Source organism: Hemibagrus wyckioides, linkage group LG24 (assembly GCF_019097595.1).
Source record: "Hemibagrus wyckioides isolate EC202008001 linkage group LG24, SWU_Hwy_1.0, whole genome shotgun sequence".
In the NCBI taxonomy this organism is placed as follows: domain Eukaryota; kingdom Metazoa; phylum Chordata; class Actinopteri; order Siluriformes; family Bagridae; genus Hemibagrus; species Hemibagrus wyckioides.
The window spans coordinates 3637226-3657186 of NC_080733.1; the positions used below are offsets into that span (position 1 = coordinate 3637226).

Consider the following 19961-nt stretch of genomic DNA (forward strand, 5'->3'; position numbering starts at 1 on the left):
TGAACTGCTGGTCATCCAGGTGATTCATACCCAGGTCAGGATCTAGCGATATCCCTGAACAACTCTCTGATCTCCCCTTCAGCCTCTTAATGGTAACCTTGGGGTAACCATTGACAATCAGCTGTCTTTTTCCTCCCATTTTGCTAAAGTGACAAGCTCATGTCAGTTTCTTCTGTACAACATCAGAAGGATTTAAACATTTTTATCCACAAAGGCTACTCAGGCTGCTTGTTCCGTCTCTGGCCATTTCGAGACTGGACTACTGCAACTCTTTACTGGCAGGTCTAACTCTGAATGCAATTTGTCCTCTGCAAAAAATCCAAAATGCTGCTGTGCGACTTGTTTTCATGCTGCCAAAGTTCTCCCACACCACATCACTGCTCCTCCACTGGCTTCCAGAAGCTGCATGCATCAGATTCAAAACACTGATGCCTGCCTACAAAGCCAAGAGTGGACCAGCATCATCTTACCTCAAAGCTCTTGTCACTCCTCGCACTGCACCTCGCTCCCTCAGATCCACTAGCACTGCCCAACTAGTCCCATCATCTCTCAAGGCAAGAGGCAGGTATATGTAGACTCTTCTCTCTTCTGGCACCAAAGTAGTGGAATGAACATCCCGGATAAAGACCTACCTCTTCCTGAAAGACTTAAACTCTCATTTTACTTGTTTGTTTTATGTATTTAAAAAAATAGGCTATGACTCCTCCCAACACAGTTTTTGGGCTGATATCCTAAGTCTGTGACCTATTGAACCAGTGTTGATGTATTCATTGATAGAGACTTCAAAGCACTTTTATATGTTGCTCTGGATAAGAGCATCTGCCAAATGACAGAAATGAAATGTTATGAAGTGTCAGATTTTTTTTATTTGTAGTATTGGAAGCATCTAATCTGGTCTTGGTGCCTGGTGGATGTCTTGGTGTTAATGAAGTTTTATCTGGGGACTGGGGGACACTGGGCAGAACCCCAGTAGGGTGGTGCTGAAGGGGTGTTGTTATTTGTTCATATGTACCAGTTAATGCTGATGATAAAAGATTTGTGTAACATGGTCATGAGTTTGGGGCTTGATGGATAATCAAGTGATAAAGTGTGGATGTTTTCAGAACCTGGGTCTTAACAGAAGTGCAATATTAACATGTGGCTTGTTGTGGTTCCTCTGGTCTACACTATGACTGGGTTCTGCAACCTTCAGTCTATCATATGTACATCAGAATCTTCACTGAACTCCACTTCCCACAATGCATTTCTGCTAACAAAGATGGACTTCTTGGACTACAACCATGTTCACTGTCATGTCCACTGTAACGCAACACAAACCTGGGTTCGATCAACTGCACACAAATATAAACATCCTCACTGCACCTTCACTTCACGATCTGTTGATGTACCAAGCCTTCTATTTATGTTTGTTGTTGATCTGATTGTGTTATCTTGTTCCTGGATTTTTGCCTTAACCTTGGATACTCTGTTTGCACAAAACTCCATGACCCACTGCCTGTTCTCTGATTGTGATATTTGCCTAGTGATTTGGATTTGTTTGCAGTTGCCAGTTGTTAATAAATCCACTCTCTGGATTTCTCACCACCTCTGCTGCTTAACACTTCTTAAGCCCCAGTTTAACACCCAGCTCTCTACCATAACAAATTAAACCATAACAATTTGTGAAAGCTAAAAACTGAATAAAAATGCTGAATAGCTGAATAAAATGCAAATTAAATAAAAACACATTAATTTGCAAATCATTTAAATCCTACATTTAATTGGAAATTTTACAAAGACAACATTTTAAATCTTGAAACTGAGAATTAAAAAAAATGGAATTTGATGCCAGCATGAAATAATAATATTAAAAAAAAATAAATAAAAAATTAGGATGGGGCAGGCTTTACCACTGTGTTGCATCAGCTTTTTTTTCCCTAAGTGTTCGGGAGCAGAAGGAGACCAATCGCTGTAGTTTTGAAAGTACTCAAAACTATATTAATGCCATATTAATGCCTCACTAATGCACCTCCATTCCAGCACAGATGCTGGTGTTTGAACTGTGTACTGATAAGAAGCCAGATGGTTCCTCTGCTCTTCAGCCTGGAGGATGTAGCGTCCATGATTTTAACATTTGATTCATCAGACCACAGGACAGTCTTCCACTTCACCTCATCTTAAATGAGTTCAAGCTCAGATAAGGCAGCAGCATTTCTGGATCTTATTTATATATGATTTTATTTATTTATTTATTTATTGCATGGTTGAGTTTTAACATGCATTTATGAACTGACACTGACACAGGTTTTCAGAAGTTTTCCTGAGCCCATGCAGCGTCTTCCATCACAGAATCGGACCGAAAATCACAGCCATGTCCCTTGCATATAGAGTTTTCTCCAGATTCTCAGAAACTTTTAATAATATTACATACCATGGCTGATGGAATCCACAAAATCTTTGTAATTCTACATTGAGAAATGTTTCTCTGAAATTGTTCCTCTACTTACTCATGCAGTCTTTCACACCTTTACTTCTAAAAGACTCGATTATGGTACTGACCTGTTGCCAATGAAACAAATTAACTGTAAAGATATTCCACCATATGGTTTGTTCTTAACATTACACAGCTTTTCCAGTCTTTTGTTGCCCAGTCCCAGCTTTTCTGAAGCGTGTTGCTGGCATCAATTTCAAAATGAACGCAATAGAAAATTCTGTTTCAACATTTGTTATGCTGTCTCTGTACCCATTTCAATTAAATATGAGGATTAAATGATTTGCAAATCATACAGTTCGTTTTAAACAGCATCCCAATGTGTTTGGAAACTTGTTTGTAGATCTCTGATGCTTGTGGAATGTGAATTGTGCCAGTCTTTGGCGGCTTGTGCTTTGGCATCATCTACAGTATTATAAATACCTTATTTACTTATTATGAGGTAACCTAGAAATGTTAATTGAACATGAATCTCGGGTTTTAAGTCTTGATGAAGAGATTGTTCACCATGTTAGTCTCCGTAGGAATGCTTTGCCATGGGGAAGATGCTGCTCCAGGGAATCAGAATATATTAAAAGATCATCTAAGCTGCGTATAATTCCAGGCATGTTCCTTTGATTATGCTTCCACACCCTTAAGTGTACTTGCAGACACACTAATTATTAATGCACTTAAAGGGTAATCAAAAGGAGCAACTACGTTTGCACTTAGTATAATTTAATTGTACAAAAAATATGATTAAAACCTGACATAGCTTTAAGTGTACTTAACTGTGAACAGTTTCCTTAAATAGAGCTAATGTATTTATATTTTTGGTTCACTTTATATCTACTATGATATATGTATTAAAGCTAAAGATGCACTCATACATGAGTAAAATTATAATGTTATTATTAAATATTATAAATTGTAAGAGAAATATTGTATTTAAATTGCACTAATAGTGTGCTTTATATTAGAAATATAAGTCCTGTTTACATGAGAGTAATAGTATTATAGATTATTTAAATCAGGGAAAATAACATACAGAAATAAAAATACCATAAATCATACATTTAACAGCTTCTATGTGTGAACTCATTACAGAAATCGATATTATATTATAACATCACATAACACACACACACACAGAAAAAGTCAAACGAACTGTGATATGTAAAGGTGAGGATTAGCCCAAGAAAAATAATTTGCTGTGTAGAAAAGAAGAAAGAAGGCAAAATAAAGAGAAGGCATTTCCACGATGAATGGGAAAACGTCTTTTCCTCAACATTGGTGAAAGAAACAGTTTGTCTGCTTGATATATCACCATGCTTTAGCAAGCTGGTAATTTGGAGCGCCATCACACCACTTAGCATCTGAAATTCAATGATTCATTCCAAACCACGAGCGGAATCACAGAGAAACGAATTTAAGAGTCACAATTGATTTTAAAAGCACAGCAATCACTTTCACAATCCCAACAGAAAAGGCTAAAGCCGCTACAGAGGCTTCATCACATGCTTAGCTGTCTCCTGGCTAAGCACGAGAAGCCCTTCACAGATGGCGAGTTTTTAAAAAGAAGTGATGAGAGTCAGCACTGATACACACTTTAAATACAAAGAAGACCTGCAATTTACAGTGTGCTGCTTGGTCCAGCAGCGGAAGAGAAGAGTGCTGTACCTGAGCCACTGTGTTAATCTCAGCCTGCAGTATGCTATAGAATATTAAAATACATTGACTGAGAGAATTCAGGTGCTGACTACATTAGTGAAAATACTGAAAACTCTGTGGCTTGTAGAATTTCAACTGTAAGCAATTATATTAACATGTTTGTATTCAATTCAGTTTATTTGTATAGCACTTTTAACAGTGGATGTTGTCTCTAAGCAGCTGTACAGAAGTATAGAATAAAAATTATTAAGTTTATTTTTAGGTTAATTTTATAGTATTATTATTTGAAGTGTAGTATTATGTCACTGGGATTATTGAATCCTGTACTGGTAGATAAACTGGTTTACTGTCAGTAAAGTAAAATGTAATTACTCCTAACAGGCTTTTACCTTTTGCCAGCATACACTGTGGCTGAATTCAACTCCACTGTGATCTCAGAAAGGTTGGAAACATTAAAAATGTTATTAATAATTTATTTATTTCATTTTGTTGAAATGTTTAGCAAAGTTTCTGTGCTGCTAATCAGTCTGGACCGAATTCTGTACTACTGCATGGAAGGTTGTGAGTTGGAATCCCAGGTCCACCACTGCTGGACCCCTGAGCAGGGCCCTTAACCCTCAGTTGCTCAGGTGTATAAAAGGAGATAAAAATGTAAGTTGCTTTGGATAAGAGTGTCTGCTAAATGCTGTAAGTGTAAAGATCAAATATTTCACTGCAATATTGTGGTTCTTCATTTCAATCAATGTGTTTCTGGTGAACAGTTCAGGCTAAAGCCCCCTGATACAGAGCTAATAGACACATATTGATGCCTATACACCAATTAGTGTATGTTAGGTGTTTGAGTAGAGTGTTTTAATGGGATGAGTGATTAACACTCATTGGACAGGCAGGCTTTTAACATCCCGTTTTGAGTCCTGCTGGGATGCACGGCTTCAGAGAGTGAATGGAATATGAGTGGGTGCGTTTTGAACAAAAAAATAAATCAAAACAAAACATCTTAACATTTATTGAACAGCACACTCTTTGTTTGTCCTGCTTTGGATGCGCAGCTTCTCTTCTCTCGAAGGGGTGGAAGCTCATAAAGAGTGATGAACATGACTGACACATTAACCTTAAACATTTTTATGCCAGAATTGCTTCGAGATTTCTGTAGGTGTAATTTTTAAAATATTATTTAATGTAATTTTGATAGTAACTGAGGCACTATAGACCAGTGGTCCATATATTTTGTCTAGTCAATGTCTGGCATCCAGTATGAGGTAGAAGGAAAGCAATTAGCCGAGAAAATTCGAGATATTCCTTAAAATGTTGATGGAAAATTATTTTGTTTAACTTTGTTTTATAACCAAAGTAAAACTAAGCTATACAAATTTGACTTGTGGCAAAACACATCAACACATAAAGCATTTTTTCCCCAAAGAAGACTATAAAATGGAAATATGCTGCCCAAAGGCACATTTTCATCACTCGTGTTATGTACAGAAATTTGTATAATAATTTCATGATTGATGAATTCCTCAAGAGCTTATTTTCCATGCAAAGCCTGAACATGAATTATGATTTTCAAAGGCTGCACCAGAATACTGAAGCTTCAGGCTGCTCAGATGTTAGCAAGTGCTGTAAACGAAAACATTGTGTCTAAATAAAATACTACAACTGATTGACACAATGATTTGGGTGAAACATGTCAGTCTGGTAAAGCTGATTATCCTTATCAGACTTTCTTACACCAAGAAGTATAGTGTGCACTGTAACAAGGTTGTGGGGATGAAACGGTGAAGGCTCTGGGTAACTGATCAGAAAGTTGAAGCTGTCATTGTGTGACCCTTGAACAAGGCCCTTAACTCTCTCAGCTCCTTGGGGCGCTGTATCTTGTCTGACCCCAACTTCCAAACAAGCTAGGATATGCAGAGAAAAGAATTTTACTCTGCTGTATGTGACACATGAAAGCTTCGTCTTCTTCTTCTTCTTCTTCTTCTTCTTCTTCTTCTAAAAAAAGGCTTGACATTTGGATTTATAAAGCTGTAACACTGTGTGGAGTAGGGTTCACTGCAACTGACTTGGTTTTCCTAGTGTATTGAATTATTGTTGTTGACTGACTAGTCAGCGTATAGCAGTAAGTATCTGATAGAGTTTGCTGAATCCTGGTGCGTCCATGCGATCTATGGAATCTTTTAACCTGCAGGCAGATAGACGGATAAAAGTGCTGGCTTTGGATTTTATTCAAAGCAATCAGGGCAAGACAATTCAAAGGGCTAGGCAACAACCAAAACTATAAACACACAAACTAACTAGACAGAGGAAATGGGTCAACAAGAAACCAAGCATACCCTAATGACAAAATGTGAAATGATCAAAAGCTGTAGTAAAATGACAGGTTCAATACTGGAACAAGACTTAACAATGAGCATGTGAGAGTCTGAGGGAGTGTGCTTGACTGTGAACAGAAATCTGGGGATGCGAGTGTTTGCTTCAGTTTCATGTGATATGGTCACTGACTAGTGATAATGAGAATTCTAGTCCTTTCTATGTGCTGTTCAAGATATAAGCATTCGCACATATGAATATCTAATCAATGGCTTATTCACAGAATAGAGCTCCAACAGCTGCAGATTAAATCTCTGTGTATACTGTTTTCTGGTTCAAGATAAAACGAGTGCTGATTCACTCCATCAAAACAGTGCAAGCTCACCATATTATAGAAAAGTAAGCCATTGCATGTGAAGGATGATGATGATAATGGACTGCATTAAAGGATGATAAACACTTGTCAACATTTTGTGGACGAGGATTTGGTCTCCAAGAGACCCTCGAGGAATGTGAAGTTTCTACTGATGCATTTCATTAGAGTCTGTGAATAGATACCTTATGTAAGAAGATTCATGATGCTAAAAACACATGAATAATGCATGCGTTGAAACATACAATTTTGCAAAGTCCACAAAATACTGACCTCTCCTCCTTTTTACAATCTGATCACATTCCAAGAGTACAAGCCTGGCAGTGTTTTGTGCAGTGTTAAAGGTTTGAAACGATATGAAGCACTAATAACTGTAACAAAATATGAACAACATAAATAGTGCTGTCTGAATAAATGAAAATGACAGCAGCCATTTAATTGTTCACAAAAGCCTTCAATTTTTCAACCACCCATTAAAACTCTAAATTAGTCAGCAGCTCTAAATTACCCTAATGCCCCAGCCCCCTTCCCTCAACACATAATAACTGCTTGTTTTTGTATGATAATGGATGCGCATCTAGCAGAAGTGGAACCTTTTGAATTATCCTGCTAGTTTAGCTGTGGAGAGCATGTAACAAATATAATAGGGAAACATTTGAACTACACATTGGCTTCTCATTGATTCCGTTATAACGTGTAATTCATGTATATCTTGCTTTATAATGTGCTGTTTTGGGAAATAATGTGTATTTGAATTCAGTGATGGATTCACTGGGCCAAGTTTTGGTGTTGCTTTCAAGGCCTGAATAGATATTGTGTTTATTGTAACCATACAATGCACTCTACAATACACACCACATGACCTCTTGGTTGGACAGATTCTCATATCCGCACCCTTGTAGTGACATTTGCAATTTCCAAATCACACCTCACAACATGAGTACACACAAAGGGGTCAATTTGCCCAAATACAGCAATCTAACAATCACATATAGACAAACTGATCGATTCAAGGATCAATCAGCAATTCAGTGCAACAGAAAGGTTGCCTGGCAGCTATAAGACATACATACTTACAGACATACATTCATATATACATACATTCTTATTTCATTGATTAGGGTAGAATATACTCTATAACACACAAACAAACACACACAAAGGATATCTTAAAAAGCTAAACTATCATGAATATAGGAACTAATATTTCTCTGTATTAGACTTTAATAAAATATGCGGTTATTAAGCTTATTTCTAGAAAAAAAGCTACATTATCTACCAACTTTAAGCTAGAATTTTAAATGATCTTAATAATCTTAATTATTATAGTGATATAATAATCTTGTTATGCAAATCATTAAAGAATCTTTCATTTATTCCAGATATCTTTACTTAGTAAGTTATCAGTTTTTTGCAATTCACACACAGATGTGTTAGATCAACAAGGACATCAGCAAGACCCTTGCTGGTATCCAACAAAGCCAGTAACAAGCCCTCTGTGATCTGCATGCAGAGCAACAACAGAGCTTTGAGACCCTCCTCCAGGCTCAGCCTGAGGTGCTTTATAGCGTGACCTAGCCATCACACTGTCAAAGCAATCACACTGGCCTTTATTGATCTCTTTATGTATGCAGTGGCATCATGAGACTGGCCAGAGCCCCAATAGGTGGTTTGAGCTCATCCCCTACTTTTGAGGAAAGTCCAGGATGGTGGCCAAACAACTACTAGTTACTAACATACTTGAGTACCTGGACCTGAAAAGGGTGAAGTTTGTTGCTAGACTGACAGACGGTATGACAGAATGGGACCACTGCCACTGGACAGTGCTGCTAGAGGTGGAGGCCACTTGTCCTGCTTAAACCCACCCTCCCCCTCTGTTCATCTATTCCCTGTCCCTCCTCCTTCCCTGCTCATCAAAAATGTGTGGTTATAAGGCCCAGCCAGATGTGCTGCATTGCCAATACTGACCAATACTATGTAATGAAGTTAGAGGCAGTATTCCAGGTCCACAGGCTTTCTCTGATTGAGCTGGGACATATTGCATACCTGAGAGTATTCAACAGTCCTCAAGTATTCAGGTCCTGGCCTCACCTATCCACATATTCTGGGGACAATTTAGCTGGCATATGTACCATTGTGAAGAGGGATGATTGTGGACAGGTCCTGTAATAGCGTAGCATGGTAAGGATTGTGCACCGTATTACCTGGGGAGGAGCTGCCTGGGCTATTGATGTCTGATCTGCATCAGCGAGGCCTGGAGGATGGGGAGGGCCCCACTGTCTCATCCTTTAGGGGATTTCTCCTTGGAGATTTCCCGTTGAAGCTGTCATGGGATGAATTTTTCAGCCACACATTCGCCAAGTAAAAGTAATTGATGCTCAATGAGTGCATCCTAACATTTGGCTCTCCTAATCTATATTTTTTATTATGGATAAGTTATGGGACTACATGACAGTGGACACTCAAACAAAAGATGTAATGACCCAAGGAGCTAACTGGGGAAATTGCTTTTCCATGTGACTCATTATACTCCTATGGCTGGACATTCAGTTGAGGATAACTGAACTGTGATTGCCGACTAGTGAATCCTCCAGCCACCACAAAAGTGTCATTGCACCCCTCCATTGATCGAAGCCCCCTGCAAAAAGAATTGGTTTGACTATTAACAGTGCACGAGGGCATTGCTTTGTGTTAGAGCTAGTAGATTATACAACATGATACTCAGAAGCAGTGCCTCTGCAGGACATCTCAGCATGCAGCCTTGCAGAGGCACTCTTCAAAATAATCTGCCGGGTTGGAATACACAGCATGGTAATGTAATGCATACTATACAAACTGTACAGATTATTAGGCATTAAATTGATTTGTAGCAGCATTTACCATCTGCAAACAGTTTAATCAAGTGGCTTAAAGACCTATTATTTGCAGTACAATAGGTCCCAGGCAAGAGGGTCCAGCACCTTTGATATCATTAGAGAAAATTGGGAGACTGGGAGTTCCTAAACTGAGAGCCAAATGTTACACATTGGTTAAATTAACATAGAAGAATTTCAAGTGTTTGCATCAAGCTCCAAATTAACTGGAATGTGGCAAGGACAAACTACAAAATGGGAACATTGAATATTAGGTAAGGCCAACTGGGGCACTGCAAATATACCTCCTCATTTTACACAAACCATGGAAAGAAGCGGTCTGATGCAAGCTCCTGAGATGAAGGAGTGGGAATGAAGGAAAATCTAAAATGTGCAGCTCAATCCACCCTGTCCTCTGTGGAGACCACCACTTGTCACCATCCCAAATCCCAGAGGTTAGGGCTCACACCTGGTTGGATAAATCTCATAGAGCACCATCTTAAGACACCCCCTGGATGGGGTTGTACTCACTCGGCACAAATCATTTGCCAAAACACATATTGTTTTTGAAATGCAATAGTTTGAATATGGGGTAATCAAGGGATCCCACAGTGACTGATCCATCCCCATGGCCAATGGGTTGGTCTGTTTTTGTGTGGACTTTAGAAACTAAATTTGATGAATATCCAATAACATGCATTGACGAACTGCTTGATTGTTTAGGCTTGGCTGGCTTTTATTCAACATTAGATTTGACTAAAGGATATTAATAATAATAAAAAAAAGTAATAAAGAAAGCGTTGTGGCAAGTCGGCCTCCTGTTTCCTGTTACAAAGTTAAATTGAAGGAGAGACACAGGGAAGTGCCTTTTAGTGTTTGGTTTGATTTCAGAAAAGAAATAATAAGCGAATGGTTCCTGTAAATTTGAATCTTGTGATGGAAACGTAATAAGCACAGTTATGATGCCCAGGACAACAATATAAGGTGACATATAACTGAACAGAGTGTTTTGCAAAGACATGACTAATTTTCTCTTAGGGTTAGACTCATTTTATGAATAAAAAAACCTACCAGAATTATGATTTGATGATATGCAAATAAGATAAATCAAACTACTTAAGCAAAATTGATTATTATTCATAGGACATAAAGACTGTGTTTCCTTTAAGTGTTACACAATAATAAATAATGGTCATTAACTGGACTACTCTGGCATTATAATGACATTATTATAGATGATAACAGAATTGCTGAGCATCTATCATGAGTGGTTTTTCTTTGAAAGATTCCTTTATAACCAACCAAAAGATTCAGAAACTGTCATGTGAGTCTCATGTGGCTAAACTCACAGAGGAATCATTTGTTAATATAATCATCATTTTATTGAAATCAACCAACATTAATATCTTAAATCTCAATTCTGTACACTCTACTCTTTAATACCAAAGAAAAGCTAGACATGGAATAAGGCGTTCATGACAATAACCTCAGAAGGTTGAAAACAACCAGTATAAAAGTGCAAAATGGTATGAGCCCATTTGTTTACGCCTGTATGATGCATTAATTAACACTGAAGAAGTGAAATCTAGGATGGGAATTGCACTTAATTATGAATGTAGTCTGTGTAAGAAGATCACAAGCAAGCAGAGATGGGCCAGAAGTAAGACAGAAAATCACAAGTGTCAAAATGCTGTAAGCTTGAAAGAAATCAATATTATTTCATATGAATACAGAATTAATAAGATATTAGAGTGCATTACATAATAATCGGCTGCAATTTTATCACAGGATCATTGCATCATTACAGAAGCGTCATACATTACATGTACATGTTCAAAAGCCATTAAAAATAGATATTTCCAGCTTTTAAATAACACATCAGGGCTTTAAGAATAAATTTTAATTACTTACCAGAAAAAAAAAACACTAAAATAAATAATTTATTATAGTGAAAAATATATTGTCTGTTTTTTTTTTTTAGGTTAGGTTAGGTTTAGGAAACCTGTGTCTATATATAGTCAGTGTTAAAGCGTATGGGTTACAGTATGTCCAGTGGCAGTGGTACAATCGTTTCACAATTCAATAAGGCTTTTATAGCACCAGCAGTTAGTGCTATCATTATCAAAATAGCTTATATCATGATTACATTATTTTGCGATAAGTAGCAAATCTTGATTAATTAAACCCCAAAACATCTGGTGTCACTAAATGAATTTAAAAGCACAAAGTAACTGAAAGATAATTGGATGTTTTTCTATTTTGCCATATCTTTTTCCAAGAGTTGAAAAAAAATCGGTTCTTAGCTAGTACACTGGAGCTTTTCCAAACTTTTTTGCAGTAAGTAAAAAAGAAAAGAAAAAGAAAAAAAAAAGAAGAAAACACAGTATCTATCATGGAAAGTATTGTGATGTTATGTCTTTGCCCTTTTGACCATTGCTACCATCCACTGCTCATGGCTGCTTCTGGCAAGGTAATGTTATATTCATGGTGGCATCCTGTGACTCTGTGAGCGGGCGATCAGCCATCTCACGCTCATTCTGTCTGCCGTTCTCTTCGTTCATGTGTGATACCTCGGTGGAGGCAGCTTCAAAGCCAGGCACAGTGTTAGCCAGTTGGACCACGTGCACCTTATTGCGACCCTTCTTGCTGAGAATGCAGCTGAACACCTTCTTAAAGCCCTTGCGGAAGTGTTTGGACACCAGAGCGTAGACAATGGGATTAAGGCAGGAGTTGGCGTAGGCCATGCAGTGTGAGAGCAGCCTGAATGCGTAAGTGGTTTGGTTAAAGGGGAAATCTCCGTACAAATAGCACAGGATGACCACGTGGTAGGGCAGCCAGCAGATGCAAAACAACACTGTGACAATAATGATCATCTTGGTGACTTTACGCTTGGCTCGCTTCGATTCGGACATGCCGTCCAGCGGGTCAACAGCTGTCCAGAGATACTTGATGGTGCGTGTGTAAGACAGGCTGACGATGAGTACAGGGATGACATAGCCAAACACGAAGGTGCAGGTATCCAGCACTTTACGGTTGTGTTCCTCCCAACCAGGGACACACACGTTGCTGTTTTCGAAATCTATCAGGTCATAATAGCTTAAGTAAGGGCCGGCAAATACGAGAGACAGACCCCAAATGATCACCATGGCAACAACCGCATTACAGGGTGTTCGTAATTCTCTGGAGCGCAGTGGGTAACGAATGGCCAAATATCTGCAAAACAAGATGCAGACAACATCATTTCATTAATTAGTCTACTTTACTGACCTTCCTTTGACGTTGACTAGAATGCACATCAACTCGTCTATATGCCTTCAGTCTTCTGGGACTGCTTTCAGTGAATTCGAGTTCCATCAAGGTTAAAGTGGAACCATATGAGATTATAGTGGCAAAAGCCTGTGATGATATGTGTGGGATAATCTGTATTTACTGAGAGAATAATTGCCACTGGGGATTCTAAGCCTCTACTGTGACTAGCACTGTTTTCCTCACTAAATAGAGAACTGTCAAAATAATTGCTTTTCCTACACAAAGTGGAAAAAGCAGAAGAGCTATGAGCAGAGCAAGAAGTGAGCATGCAAAGAGTACACACCTATCAACAGAGACAGCAGCAAGGGTGAAGCTGCTAGCGTACATGGTGAGGTTGATGAAGAAGTGCACCACTTTGCACATGAAGGATCCAAATACCCAGCCCTCCAGCGAGTAGATAGTGGCCTGGAAAGGCACGCAGAATATGATGAAGAAGAAGTCGGCCACGCTGAGGTTGAGGATGAACAGGTTGGTGGTGTTGTAGCTGAGCTGTCCACTGCGCAGGAGCACAGCAAGCACCAGGCTGTTGCCCACTGTGCCCAGCAGAAAGATGAGTGAGAACACTACGGACACAATCACGCTAGCCGCATTCAGCTGGTAGCTTTCCGAGGCGTTCCAGTGGCCCATGGCTTTGCTCAGATCCTCATGCTCGGACATTGTGTGCCTTGGATATGAAGAAACTGTAAATATTGTATGTTACTACACAATCAAAAGTCAGAAATCCATTACGCTATTTGCTAGTTTCATTATTCAACACAGGAATGTGTAGCAGCTTGTCTAAATCCACTCAACCATATATTTTATAGCTGCTTTGATCATAAAACCTCTTTGACTGCATTGATCAGGGATTGTATATATAATCAAATGTAAAATAGTCTACGAGTCAAAGTGATGTCAATAAGTACCGTAAGTTAATATGGAATGTGATGTTACAATTTAATGTTTTAGGAACTGTTCGTAAAAAATAACATTTTACTGAAGTGGTATGCAGATGTTTATTGGCAGTTAAAGGAATTGATGATTGTGGAAAATTTCAGTCCCCTTGATCTTGGGAGATGTGGAGATGTATTGAAATGGTGGGTCAGAAAGAGACAAAGGGAAGAAGAAATAGAATGAGACGCAAGCACATTATAGCAACATCACAGCAACACTGCAGTCTCTATACACGAAGAGTTAGTAATACAAATGAGGATGTTACATAGGATTAAAACATGAAAGGGAGCATGACTACAAAGCATCAGACTTTCAACTAATGACTGAGGAAATATATCATGAGTTAGGCTTTGATACAGATAAATGAACACATCCTAATGAAGACTATTACAATATGGAAAAAGGTGGTTATGTGAGTCATCAGCGTCCAAAATTCAATGTCAAGAAGAAGCTGGGAGAAAAAGCAATCATACCGTAAGTGCTTTTCAACTGTTGAACATTTTCTTCACCTTCAGAAATCGATCAAGCTGCAAAAAAAAAAAGACAATCCCTTCATCTTGTGTCTGATGTAAGCAATTTTTCGTTACGCATTAAGCAGGAGAACAAAAGAGGTGCTTTTCCGTATTCACAGGTAATTTCTCACCTATATGTGGTATCATGGAAGAGCAGAACTTCAAAAGCATACAAATAATGAAATCTTTATAGACATGGGGAGTGGTAGTGCTGCAGCTTAGCAGTCATTTGCTGCTGAAAAGAAGCTTAAAGCACAAACAGACAGGACTGATCATTTTCAGTCAGTATTCAGTAGTCACAAAACCTAATCTGAAATATCAAAACCTTGTGCTGGGGTGACATTTTAAAAGGCATGCAAGAGAAATACTTTTTTTTTTAATGAACGGGGTTAATAAAAAGGATATTGCACTTTCTTGCACACGATTTAAAGAGGCATCTCAGTTCCTTCTTTCTGTTTTTTTTTTCTTTATATAAAGTGAGGTGAACCTGATCTGTTCTTCACATGAATTACAGAAATGTTCAAAACATCTAGGTTTCTGCTTTGCTCCTGATGCTAGTTCTTCTTTGGTAGTTTATGGTGGTTTCTTCCACAGTGTTGCTGTTCTCTACAGAGTGACTGCATATTAATATGCATAAATGCGGGCGCAGTGATACAAGATAGTGGACAAACAAGGCAAGAATGTTGTACTGCTGAGATTTTATTCATATTTTATATGCAGTATCTGTTGATTAGAATTTACCCCACGAATATATTTCAAGTTATTTTATCAGTAAAATCCTTTTGATTGTGAGGTGATGAAATGAAAGAAAATCTTGTCATGCCAACTGTCCTAAGCATGTGAGTGCAATTGCTGTGAAATCTGTGGATTTGCGGAGTGGATTAGATATGGGGGAAGGGACAGAGCGAAGCCGAGGGAGAAAAGCAAAGAAAAAAAGAAAGAAGGGAGAGAGTATGAGAGAAGCAGCAAGTTAAAAGGGAGAAATAAATATAAAAACAATCCCTGTACTCCAAAGTCAAGCAATTGCTGTGTTTTTGTATTCAACAAAGCAATAACCAATCTGTATTCCCACCTACACAAACTGCTTGAACGTTAGTCATAGCAATACATGTACAGTAGGAGATATAAATATGTAACACCACATGTCAGGGTCTTATGGATGTTGATTTAATTCCGCGTTAAATGCGTTTTCCCTCTCAACTACAGTGAAGGAGGATTTCACCTGCTATATCACCATATTACCGTTGATTATCATTCCATTAGTTTTCAGCCACATGACATGTGATGAAGTGCTTTGACAGCTTCGAGATGAAGGTGCCTTTGGAGTCAGCGATGAAAGGAAAAGCCAGTGTATTATTTGTATTGAGTATATCTTCTGTTCAGTTCTTACTTGAACCCCTCTCAACACTTTCTCTCTTCATCTCCGTTGGTGTCTGTTAAACAACTCGAAGCCGCTCCTACGCCTGGGACAACGTGTTAACACTTATGGCAAGTATTGTAATTCCTCCTCACAGCTTAGTGCTGGCTACAACAGAACACAACGTGAGCTGGATTCTCTAGGGAAGAGGGAGGAATGATCCCTCTAATAAACCACAAATCCTGCTGACAGCAGAGCATCATGTGTTGAATTTACCCGACCACAAATGTCATGCTTCTTTATAAATAAGACAGTAATTTAGTCAGTCTTGCTCGGTGCTCTGGACCGAAACACATCTTTACACAAGATGAGCATATAAAGGAATATTGTACGTCACATTTTATCCAACACACATGCATATATTTCCATATAAATTCACTGACAAGTCAAAGAAGCCATGCGATGCTGTGATATAACAAACCAGCACTGCAACAGAAAATAAGAAACATCACAGAAAAGCAGTGAGAATATATTTTTCAGGATCTTTTACTTACTCGCATAACGGATGCACCATAAGTAATTATTCGCTGGTGAGGTTCATTGTCAAGTCCGTGTCCCGTATTCCACTCATAAAAGCTGAAATGTCAGATTTTGGTTAAAACTTAAACAGCATCTTTTTCTTTCTTTATCACTATTCTGCCTCTGTATGTTTCTCTGTCCATCTCTGCCTCGCTCTGTGTCTACCTCGCTCCCTCTCTTGCTTTCATATAGAAGCTCCTCCTCCACATTCTGCTTGGCGTTCACACATCACTGCAGAAGGAAGGCAGTAACAGAATAAAGGTGCAGAGCTTCCACCCACTCATGCACACACACTCACGCACACGCACAGAAAGAGAGAGAAGAGTAAATGACAGAAAATTGAAATATAACTCCTGAAGACTACTTTCCACCAAACCTTTGAGCCAGCCACTTGACAAACCCAGAGTTCCTCCACAGTCATATGTCTCTCATTGCTTGGAGTGTTGCCTATAGGATGTCTGTATCTATTGCACAACAGGTACAGTCATTATTTCATTAACGGTCAAAGGCAACTGTGATTTAGAGACACAGACCACATTTGTCTTAGCTGCATTGTGCTGAATTTTTTATCCTGTTTTATATTTGGATTGCATGCAGCATAGATATACATGCATTCCTTCATCAGGGTGTATGATTACTGAGGTTATTAGTGTCTCTAGTGTAGGCACTGAGCTTGACGTTGGTCTGCTGCAAGTCCTGATCTGCTTTTGCAGCAAGTGTGCACATTCATTAATCAGAAATAAATGCACAAAAGAGACAGCCATTGAGAGTCTACGGGTCTGTTGCAGCATGCAAGGCAGCTATATTAATCTAACAGACCTATTGCTACGAACAGCTGTTGCATTTCAGATTTATTTATTCCAACAAAGGAAAGGTACTCACTCTGTCCCATTCGACCGGGTCTGAGCAGCTGAGCTTTTGGCAATTTTCTCTCATTTTCCTGCTGCAACAGCGCAGCAAAGAGGCTTACTATAATATTTTCTATTATAGAAAATATAGAGAAAGGATAAACAACATTCACATAGCCGAGGTTTATTTATCACTATAGGCATTATGTTGTGGTTGGGGAAAGGCTCTGTAAGCGCTGAACATTGATCATGTCCATCTTACAAATCCATCAGGACCTGGCTGGCAGAATAAAACACACAAACAAGAGGTTAGGAAGGTTGAAGAAAGTTCAAGAGATTATAAATGTGTAACAATTAGATACTATTAACTAACAAGACACCCATATGCACAATTTTGGATAAATGCAGATGAAAGATACAAACCTAAGTATTTATATTTTATTTTTCCTAGGGAGTTGTATCGGATCTATAGGATCCTTCAAAATGACAAGATACAAAACACTGGACCTCATTTATATTATATTTTACTAAAGTTATGTGTAAAAGTGTATGAAAGATATATGAAAATGTTGATGAATGCCAATCAACCATAATTTACATCAGTTAGTCTTCTTGTGCATAAATTAACACACACTAAAGCGCACTAGATAAAGACCAACGTTTTCCAAACATTTTTTAAATAAATCTGTTGATATCCAGCTTGAAAATGGATTCATGTAGAGAAAGCAACATCTGAGGCATCAGCATGCAAACAGGGTGATTTAATGTTTCTTATTAGTAATGCATTACTAGCAACTGAAAATAAAATTCAAAACAAAGCATAAGCTTCACCTGCTGATCGTCATCGCTTTATGATAAATGTGTTCATTAGTTATCTTTGGTTTTTGGCCCGAGAGACAAAGATGCTTCAGGTCACTGTGTTGAATGTTATTGCTTTCCTAAGGGACAGTTGATACCTTTCTATCAGTGCTGTGAGATGACAATAAGAGGAACTGATTATTAGATTTAGTTAAACCGTGTGTGAAATGGAAAAAAGGTTTACAGTTATCTCACCTTGGCTCCATATTGTGTAAGGTCTATTTCAGGAGATTCAGGTTCATTCATTTCTCTCAATCATTTCTCTCAGAATGATAAGGATGAGGTTGTAAGTTATTATTGCAGAGTTTCACACTAATTCCTTTAAAATGAGTCATTTTTAAGATTGATAAAGAGTTAGATGGGTAAGTTTCACTGCTGCAGATGATTAAAATGGACAATTTGTGGAGCTGAGTAAAAATCTCCTCACATCCTGACACTGTATTCCAGGCAGAATTTTTCAAAATTGCTCCTGAAGACTCTTCCTCCTCAACATCCCTAACAGCTTTCACCCGGAGAGCACCTCAGGGAGCTTTATGATTATAATTTCAAAACGTGTTAATTAAACCTAAATTGTTTTGCCACTTCCATTCTAATCTTCAATCTTTACAAGTGAATGGAACAATATATGAACACATCTGCACCTGAAAGGAAAAAGAAAACAAAAATTGGAATGCTCTCATGGCAACATATCTATCTATCTATCTATCTATCTATCTATCTATCTATCTATCTATCTATCTATCTATCTATCTATCTATCTATCTATCTATCTATCTATCTATCTATCTATCTATCTATCATTCTCAAAATCCTTGTGATAAGGTACATAATAAATTTCATGCCTAAATGTACACTCCTTTGATCTAAGTTATGGTCTTGACACTAATAAAGACATCCTATTTAAGATCTCTATTCAGCCTTACTTGTTGCTATGGCTACATACAAGGAGGGCTTAAATGGCAAAGTTTTGGATTTGACCACTGCTGATGAACTAGTGATGTATTAAAGAAGTATTGGCTGTACAGATTTACTTCAGGTTCTGAAAGTAGGAGAAAGCAGGACTGATGGAGGTCTGGACTCTGCGGAAGTGGGAAAGAGGAAACTCTAACACTAATGGATTGAAGGAGAACCAGCTAATTTTGCTTGTCACAGATGCTTTGATAAAAGTGAAAGGTGGAGTCACAGCACATGTGAAAATTGGGGAGAGGAGAGTAACAGCAAGATGGGAATTCGATTCACTTAATCAGTCTCATACAGCTTAAAGCTGGTGTTTCACTGACTCTTCTGTCAACATTAAAAGAGCCATGACTCGTGACATCTCTATATCTGTAACCTCATAATGTGTGAATGAAAGACCAACATGTGTTTCATCATGCTGTCATACCATCCCAACCCCCACATCCCCCCACAACACTATTAAATTTCCATTTACACTGTCATAATCTCAGTAAAATACATGATAAGTGACACTAGCCAACGTTCACGATTCCTGTTACATCAATTTGCATAACTGATGAATATAGGGCAAAAAAAGATTTTAATTTATTTTATTTTAAGTCATTTTTTATAGCACTTTATATAGGGTTATTGAGAGTCTGGAGTCTATCCTGGGGAACTCAGGGCACACCCAGGATGGGGTACCGATCCAATGTAGGGCACACAATCCATCACACATCCTACCACACATGTCTCTGGACTGGGTGAGGAAACGAGAGTACTTGAAGGAAAACCCCGAAGCCCAGAGATAACAAGCAAACTCTGCACACACAAGGTGAAGGCAGAAATCAAATCCCCAGCCCAGTAGGTAGAAGGCAAATGAGCTAAGCCACTAAACCACTAAGCCCTCTTGAAATCACTAATTTACATAATATATCCACATTAGAAGATTAGGTCACTACTAATAGGTTTAGCCT

General features: G+C 38.4%; 1 protein-coding gene across 2 annotated transcripts; it reads right to left on the reverse strand.

Moving 5' to 3' along the window:
* Positions 1-11058: 11058 nt before the first annotated feature.
* Positions 11059-17205, reverse strand: galr2b (galanin receptor 2b). 2 transcript variants are annotated; one of them, XM_058377449.1, is made up of 4 exons: positions 16318-17205; positions 14368-14421; positions 13245-13625; positions 11059-12865 (listed from the first exon to the last, which is right to left on the reverse strand). In XM_058377449.1, the coding sequence occupies exons 3-4, from the start codon at positions 13616-13618 to the stop codon at positions 12103-12105; spliced, it is 1137 nt and encodes a 378-aa protein (XP_058233432.1). In that variant the 5' UTR covers positions 13619-13625; positions 14368-14421; positions 16318-17205; the 3' UTR covers positions 11059-12102. The 2 variants fall into 2 exon arrangements, with proteins under 2 accessions (XP_058233432.1, XP_058233431.1); XM_058377448.1 differs by having other exon boundaries at positions 11060-12865; positions 13245-13641; positions 16318-17194.
* Between the last annotated feature and the right edge of the window lie 2756 nt (positions 17206-19961).

Excerpts from the sequence above, each read along its gene's own strand:
- galr2b (XM_058377449.1), bottom strand. The coding sequence starts at position 13,618 with ATGTCCGAGCATGAGGATCTGAGCAAAGCCATGGGCCACTGGAACGCC. Across the intron at positions 12,866-13,244 it reads GCTGCTGTCTCTGTTGATAG|ATATTTGGCCATTCGTTACC; the intron begins GTGTGTACTCTT and ends CTTGTTTTGCAG.